We start from the raw sequence: 8,162 nt of genomic DNA on the forward strand, positions 1-8,162 counted from the left end.
TTTGATTTTTTTTTTTTTTTTTTTTACAGACATTTAGACTGTTAAATAAAACTATACCTGCCTTTGGGCCTTAGTGCCCAAGTTTAGGAGTCTGTTTTACTCTGACAGCAGAGAGCTCTGCCTTGTTCTGTAACATCCTCTAACAATAACTGAGTACCATGCCTCCTGTCCCTTGCAAATAGATTTAGCCAAACTTTTTATAATGAGAATTAATCCAGGGACGCTAATGAGGGTTTGCATTTGTTTATGTAGTTGCAGTACAAGTTTGCTACCCCCAAGCTCCGGGCAGACCTAACCGCATTGATTTCACAGCTGGGCTTGTATTTCCAGGACCTCCCTTGTAGCCCTGCCAGGTACAATGACAAAGTGGAGGAAATACTGCAGTGAGCTTTACCAAACTGTAAAAATAAGCGGGGCAATTGATTTTTGATGAGATTCGCTTGCTGGCTCTCATACCCTAGCCCAGCAGCTCCCAGTCTGGGGTACACGTACCACCAGTGGTACGCAGACAACCTGTCAGGGGTACACATTCACAGATTTATCATAATGACTTTATAGGACAAAAATTTGCTGGTGGTACTTAAGGTTGTATCATTTTAAATTGGTGATGTGCAATTGGTCAGAGTTTGGGAACCGGTGCCCTAGCCCAATGCAGCCAGGCCAGTGGTTGTACTACAAGCAGAAAATATTTTTACTGCTTTCCTAGTTGCATTGAAGCTATTTCCATTGTGGTCATTCATTGATCTTCTTTAAAGAGTGCAGTTTGGTGGTAGGGCAGTTACTTGACCTACCCCCACTCTCTCCCCGCCCCCCCACTACAAACAATGCGAATCTTCCTTTCACTAAATTTAAAGAAAGGGGAGAGGAGACTTTTGTGCCATGAACTTGCAAGGAGGAGGATTCTTGGTGGTTTATTAAGCCGCACCTTGCACGCCCACGACACAGTTATACAAAAGCGGGAAAGCACCAGACGCGCCCGTGGGGCAGAGCCTCTCCAGGCTGCGGCAGGAACACCTCAGCAGTGCACAGGCGCCCTCGGGGCCAGCTCACAAGAGTCTGCTGGGGCTGAAGGAGGAGGCCGAAGCCGGCCATGCTCAGTGCCCCGCTTTCTGCAGGATCTGGGAGAAGCGCTGGGTGATGGACAGGGTGGTGTCGATGAACCGGTCCACACAGCTGGCCAGGCAGCTCTCCGAGCGATGGTCCAGCTTCGAGCCGGGCTTGTCCATGCACTTGTCCCAGCACACCTCCATGAAGTTGTGCACCTGCGGGCAGGACGGTTGCTCATAGCCCGCTCGGCCCCCGCGCCCTCCCGCCCCCCGGCGGCTTGCCCAGGGGTCCCCTGGCTCCGGGGCCTCCCATATCCATCCTGGGGGGTTTCTTTAAATAAGGTCAAAAATCCGGGCTGGTGGTGGAAGCTTTTCCCGGCAGCGCCCAAAACTGCACGCGGGAGGGGGGGGTCACCTGTGCCGTGAACTGCGCACGTTGCTGCTCAGCCGCCACAAGCTCCCGCAGCTCGGACACGGCGGGGTCCCGCCCGCCCGCCTCCGCCATGGCCACGGCCACGGCCACGGCCACGGTGCCGGAACCGGAAGTGACGAGTGGTCGCGCCGGAAGTGGAAGGCCGGAACGCGCTTCCGCTTCCGGGTGTTCCCGTGTCCTTGGGGCGCGGTGGAGAAGGAACGGCGGCAACATGATGGCGGCGAGCTGGGCGCGGGCGGGGCTGCGGCTTGGGCCGGGGCGGGTCGCGGGGCGTGGTGAGTGCGGGGCGCCCGGAGACACCCACCCCACCACCCCTCCCTCCCCGCGCCGGGCCCGGGGCTTCGCCCTCGCATGGCGGGGCCGTGCGGGGGTGGCGGGTGTGCCCGCGTGCCTTCGTGTTTCCATGTGCCTGTATGCATGTGCGTGTACATGTGGGTGTGCATTCGTGTGTTTCCCTATGCTGGTAGGTGCGTGTGCCCGTGCTTTGAAGCGCCCCTGCGTCTTTCCCCTCCTGTTCCTGTCTCTCTCCCGTTGTCCCCCAAAGGCTCGCAGCCCGGACCGGAGCCTGCCCGGCGCAGCCCTGCAGTGCCCCAGCCCAGGGAGCACGCGGTCCGGCCACTTCTCTGGAGGCCTTTAACGATGACGTCCTTTGAAACCAGGGGACTCTGTGCACAGAGCCATTAGAGTAAGAAGCGCCAGCTGTGCCTGCTCCCTGGCCTTCAGAGCGGTGGCGGGGCTGTGTGCTACCTGGGCTCGCATGTCACTGACTTGCTTCCTCCAACCTCTGTTGGCTTCAAGGTCCCCGTGGGACTTGTCCAGGACGCAGCTGCTCAAAGGCCTTGACCTGGCACTGACGTGTGGGAGTTCTGTACTGAGAAGGCAGAGCAGTGTTTTCTGCTTGACTCCTTGTCATCTCGGGGAGAATGAGATTTCCCCGACACCTGTGACACCCTTGCAGAATCTGTTGTGCTGACGTGGGTGGTTACGGCCTTTCCCTTTTTTAGACATCTTGAAGCAATGTTATGACCGGAGATTGTTTAACTTCTGGATGTGTGTGGCTTCCATTGTGAAATGATTGGTAAGGAAAGCCTGGAACACATGGTTATCAGCCTTGTAAATATTGTGAGTCACTTCCCGAAACAGGGAAGCCAAGTTCCTTCTGAATTCAAGGGAGGACTTTCAGGGAGTGCTCCAGGTTCTCATAGGCAGGATTTTATGGCCTCTGGTAGATCTTGTTTGTTGACTCTTTTTTCTTCAAGTGCAAATTGTTGCAATAAGTCTTCCAGGGCTTTAACTTTAACTCTGGGTGAGGTGTAAACATGTATTACTTACTCCTGGTTCTGTTTTCCAGTTCTTCTGAGTAAGATCCTTTTGACCAGACCCATTGTTGCATCTCCAACCACCTTTGATCGTCTGACTCTGACGCGTCAAATCCACACACCTCCCAATACCGTTGGTATGTCATTAGAAGCAGGAGTGCCTGGGGTTTGAGACCTAGTGATTTTGGGTTAAATTTTCCTCTACCACATCTAATCATGTTCATCTCTATGCACAAAAATTCTATTGAGAACATCAGCTTTTGGGTTGTGTTAGTTGATATTTGGGCTTCCCCTTTATGGTCGGTCCCAATCATCTGCCCCCTTTGGTATCATTTCCATTTCTTGTGTCGTAAATGGTGTGGTTTAAATGAGTAAAATTTTCCATACGTATATGTGGCATTTCCTTTGACTTGTGTGGAAATTGGTATTGCCTGAAATTTCAGGTCCTCCTTTTTAAAATGATGCTTTCTGTTTGCTAGGGCTGAAAAATTCAGTGTCCTTTTTCATAGGATAAAATGAATTTCCCAGTGATGTTTTATTGTTAGAGTGCACAGAAAAAGCAGTGTTCAGTGAACACTGTGCTCACAGGAGCAGAACTAAAGTGGTAGGCCTTCCTTGGATGGTATGGTAACGGCTAGTTCACAAGCCTTGCCTCTCAACAGCTGCCTTGTTGCAAGTACTTTCATTCCAGTGCTGTAGCAAAAATGTTCTGAATTCCTTTATCCTGCAGAGTGCAGAAATGTTTTTATTTGATTTTTGGTACAATTCAAATTAAATCTTTGTATGACGTTATGGTTTTAGACTGTTCGAAGTCAAATATTTAGATAGGTGCTCCGATGCATGTATTATATTCTAGACACAACTTCACAATCGATGCTTTGTAATTTTGCCTTCACTGAGAAGCTGTGGCACGGAGCAGGTCAGTGGGTTGCCCTGGGCCGCACAGTGAATTGGGAGCAGAACTGGAAGTGCAGCCCAAGTATCTTGTTGGGTTTTCTCCAGACATGGCCCGGCTTTTCATCCTCTCCTTTCGTGATGTTCTGAGCAGGAATAGGAAAGCAGAACCAGTGAGGTCTGTGGCTGCAAGCAGTTTGTGACTAAGCACTAGAACAAACCACTTTACGATTGTCCTTTGGTGGTTGTACTGGGACCTGTTATGGAACAGAAGGGCACAAAACTAAAAGGTCTCTTTCCCTTTGACTTCAGCTGTTGCATTTTCAGTCTGTTCTAACAGATGGAACTTTCCTTTGTGCAAAGCCGACGGGCATGGGGAGGAGGGCTTTTGCCAGTATGTCATTTTAGACAGTACGGAAGACAAGTAAGTTGAAGGCATCCTAGCATTGCCCAGCTAAGCAGCGCATGTGAAACTACTCAGACAGAGGAGCTGTTGCTTGGTTTGGAACCCTGCAAGCAGAAATTACGCTCTGAAAATGCTTTTTTTTATTCCAGCTCCCTCCAAGGCTGCATCTCTGCATTGGGCAGGTGAGCGAGTTCTCAGTGTCATCTTGCTGGGTCTCTTGCCTGCGGCCTATATGTATCCAGGACCTGTCGTGGACTATTCGCTGGCTTTTGTCCTCCCTCTTCATGGTCACTGGTAAGCACAGAGGACTAGCAGAACTGGAGATGAAAGTTTTTGTGGCTGTTCCAATAACCAGAGCTATTCTCTAGGCTCAGAGCTGTGGTTAGAGATGGAGTCAAGCAGTACATTTAATGTCAGTTTTCTGACTCATGTAGAATGCCTGGTAAAATGCAAAAACTCATTTCCCTGAGTCCTAGGGGCTGCCCTCTTATAGCCTCCACCAAACTTGCAACAGCTCAGGCCTTCCTCTGGCACTGCCTGTTCAGGTACAGGGCAGGATAGAGGTGTTCTCATTATGGGGCTGCCTCTTGTCTCCTCAATTTCCTACACTTCACGCTCTCCATATTCCACATTTTACAAGCGATAGAAACCCTAAGGAGGTTCTGTGACTGTTAACTGCCCCTGGCTAGCATTCATTGTCTTACAGTTTATGTAGGACCTTAGGTGCTGAGCACACCCATGAAAGCAGCACCAGGACAGAATCTGATCTGAAGTGAGATCCTTCCAAAGAAACCTGGGGTCTGGTAGGGGTGCTCTTCCCTCTGCCTTGGTGCAGAGTGAAGGTCTCAGCTTAGCCTTGGGGCTCTGTTATCCAAGGTCTTCTCCTTTGGGCCAAGTGAAACATCAAAGACACGGGTATCTGTACACTTGAGGAATCTGTGTGCTTCTGAGTCAGGATATTTATCTTGGAGTCTTGGCCAGAGTCCATCTTGTTTTATTGCCTTTCACTTGGCTGAATTCCTTCTGCAGTTTCAGTTGCGTGCAGGGTTTTTCACTTCCTGCTATACACAGTGCAGCTGGATGCACTATGCACAGTGTTGCTGGACTTTTTACCTGGAGGAGACTGGTAGAAGGCCTGTCTGGGTGTATTGGGCAACTCTTGGTGGTGCTGGGGTTGAACTAGGGCAGGGCTTGATGTCTGTGCAGGCATGCATGCAGAGATTGCCTGAAGCAGGGCGTTTGTCCATGATGACATGAACATGGAAGATGAAATCCCTCAAAAGGTGGAGTTTTGCAGGTGTTGTTACTGTGGTACACAGCAATTCTCCCTGCAGGTGTAGGGTAGCTTGTCTGTCTGGGTGGCAGGATGCCCAGATTAGCATGAGCTCGCTGCTTACAGAATAATTGGGCCCTCGGGTGCTCAAAGAAGCTACCTTGGTACTTTAGCCAGGCAGAATACACTCCGTGGTTACCTTTGGACATGTCCCTGCTTGTGTTGTGAAGAGCAGCATGGAAACTAAAGCAGAGTACAACCTTCCATGCTTTTCTGATGTAGCCCAGGATCGTTGGTATTTGGCACCTGCATGGTGAAGGGCTTAGTGACCACAGGTGATGCATTAGTGAGCACCTGATCTTTTATCCATGTATTTTGGCCCATGTGAGGTAGCCGTTTGTTAACTGCATTAACTGAATAGGTTCATCTAGCAATGTCTCCCCTTCACTGGCTGCGTTTCCATCTTGTTGGACACATGCCCAGGATGGCAGTTGGCCTACCTGGCCGTGCAGGCAGTTGTACGGTAGGCCAGATACCTTGAGTGGTGGAACCACACAGTGCCCCAGATATCAGTTACAACTGATTGGATCTACTTTGTGCATCAGGTTGAAAAGCATGTCACAGTGCTCTGGGATGAAGGGGGCTCTATCTATCAGGCATGTGAGAGCAATTCTCTGTCTTTTCAAAGTTATGCCAGAAAACCCCATGCTCATTGACAGTGGTGAGGGCTTTCCCTGGAGAGCTTAAATGTGGGTTCCGCTTGTTTGTTCCGCTGAAATGCAGTTTCTCCGGGAAGGATTTCACCAATTGATGGGGCCATGAGAAATTCTAACCACAGCAACTCTGCACGTGCCTGAGGAGGTATCTGCATCTTGCGTTTCTGCAATATGACTCAACAGACTTGTGGAAAGTTCCACGTGATCTAAAATGTGTTTTGGTACCAGGATCCTGCCTCTCGGAGCTTCCTGGAGGGAAAGTGCATGCATACTGTGGCCAGCCGCATTCTGATTAGTCCTTCAATCTTACACTGACCTTGCAGAAAGCAGGACAGTGTTTCAATACTGAGAAATTGGGAGCAAAATGCCCCTCTTAACAATCGGGTAGGGACTTCCCCCAAACCTTATGCAATAGAGATGTGTGTTTGGTTTGTCTCTTCCAAAGCTTGTCTTCTGGCAAATCAAGTACGTCATTTGTTCCTAGTGTCTCATCACTGGAAAATGCCTGTGGTAATAAGAAACTTCCCACTTCTAAAGCATGGGCTACAGGGACTTAAATCTTCACCTGCACATGCAGTGGCAAAAGGTGTGTTTTGAACTCTGGCTGGCAAACCTGGGTAGAGAGAGCAATACTCAGAATCCACCACCAACTCCTCTTTAACCTGATCTGCCAATCTGAGTTTAAACCCAAGTTGTCCTTCTCCCACTGCTGTTTTTAATCCAAGTGAAGAGCACACCTTTTACTCTTTGCTGCCACAGAGCTATGGCCTTAGCTTCTTGCAGGGCAGCCAAGCCTTTTGTTGCTAAAATAAAAATACCAGCTTTGCAGCACTGGGGTTCCTGTGCTGTTGCTTCATATGCATCAGGTGTGTTTTCCCTCTTTCTTGTGTCTGTGGACTCTTGATCTTATCACCGTTGGCTAGAGCCCAGGAATTTTATTACAGTTTTTGCTTTTGGCTGGGAGTGTGAGTACATCCCCACCCTGGCAGAACACCTTCAAAGGAAGAGATCTTCAAGTCAGTGACAAATGGGAGAGGCTGTGCTGATGGCCAGTGCGGTGCCAGGGCTTTGTTCTCCTCTCTCTCTTCTCCCTTGGCTCTCAGCCCTGGGACTCTGCTGAAAACCCAGCTGAATGTAGACCTTCAGGAAGAAATTGCTGCTCTCCCCATATTGTTATGAAGCACCCCAGGAAGGGCAGTGCTCACTCACTCTGCAAGTTGGTGTAAACACTCAGTTCAATTTGCATGAGAAACCTTAAGTCACTAGGGTCTTGCACCCAGTTTGGCAGGTCAAGGTTTGCTTGTACAGGGAAACTGCAGTGCAGTAAGCTAGGATGTAGACTTAAGGCCACTAGCCACTGCACATTAACTCCATGTGTGGCCACTTTCAGTACCCAGGAAAACTGAGGCAAGTGACTCTGCTTTGGTGGGGGGTAAGCTGTACAGCACAAAAGCATTTGAACAGACACAGAGCATTAGTATGAGAGGCCAGTGCGCTGTAAATTCCCTTTGCTGGCCAGTAATTTTCCCGGGTGAACAAACCCTGCTGGCTGACCCTGCCATGTGAAGCAGAGTCAAATGGCTGAGTCGCACGCTGACCACTTTGGGCTCTGTGGGGCAGTATGCAGGACAGCTGTGGATGCTGTTCAGATCCCTGGCTCTGATCTGCTACCTGTGTAGCTCTAGCTGTTTGAGCTGTAGTATCTTGAATATCACATTTGTCTACTTCTTTTTGGCTTCTTGACTTCCCCACCTCCTCCCCTGTGTCTCTGTGATAGCCACACTCCAAGGACCTCTTCAATTTCCCTTATTGTTGGTGATCTTAAGGTAACAAAACTCATGTCTTGGAAAAGCAGACCCAGCAAGTTTCCTCTTTGTTTTCCCCTTGTGGCACCTGCTTTAGTGCAGTGCATGCTGCGAGGTCTCTACAATGGCTTGTTAACCTGGATCAGACAAGAGGAGGACTGGAAGAGGGCCAGTGTGGTTCCAATCTTCAAAAAAGGGAGGAAGGAGGACCCGGGAAACTATAGGCCAGTTAGTCTTACCTCTATCCTAGGCAAGCTGTTTGAGAAAATA

General features: G+C 49.8%; 2 protein-coding genes across 2 annotated transcripts in view; one reads left to right on the forward strand and one right to left on the reverse strand.

The window, feature by feature from the left end:
- Positions 1-874: 874 nt before the first annotated feature.
- TIMM8B (translocase of inner mitochondrial membrane 8 homolog B) lies at positions 875-1,559 on the reverse strand. The gene is made up of 2 exons (XM_019510642.1): positions 1,462-1,559; positions 875-1,262 (listed from the first exon to the last, which is right to left on the reverse strand). The coding sequence occupies exons 1-2, from the start codon at positions 1,549-1,551 to the stop codon at positions 1,095-1,097; spliced, it is 258 nt and encodes an 85-aa protein (XP_019366187.1). The 5' UTR covers positions 1,552-1,559; the 3' UTR covers positions 875-1,094.
- A 128-nt stretch (positions 1,560-1,687) lies between these two features.
- The window catches only part of SDHD (succinate dehydrogenase complex subunit D), a 9,326-nt gene continuing 2,851 nt past the window's right edge, over positions 1,688-8,162 (forward strand). The window contains exons 1-3 of the mRNA XM_019510632.1: positions 1,688-1,754; positions 2,831-2,935; positions 4,248-4,392. Of these exons, the coding sequence (XP_019366177.1) occupies positions 1,691-1,754; positions 2,831-2,935; positions 4,248-4,392 (314 nt within the window). The 5' untranslated portion in view covers positions 1,688-1,690. The remainder of the gene's footprint in view (positions 1,755-2,830; positions 2,936-4,247; positions 4,393-8,162) is intronic.

Source organism: Gavialis gangeticus, unplaced genomic scaffold (genome assembly GCF_001723915.1).
Source record: "Gavialis gangeticus isolate Ggan-Ray unplaced genomic scaffold, GavGan_comp1, whole genome shotgun sequence".
Lineage (NCBI taxonomy): Eukaryota > Metazoa > Chordata > Crocodylia > Gavialidae > Gavialis > Gavialis gangeticus.

Bases quoted from the DNA above. Each gene is read 5' to 3' on its own strand.
- TIMM8B (XM_019510642.1), bottom strand. From the start codon at position 1,551: ATGGCGGAGGCGGGCGGGCGGGACCCCGCCGTGTCCGAGCTGCGGGAG. The intron at 1,263-1,461 runs GTGACCCCCCCC...TCCTGCCCGCAG, and splicing joins GTGCGCAGTTCACGGCACAG to GTGCACAACTTCATGGAGGT.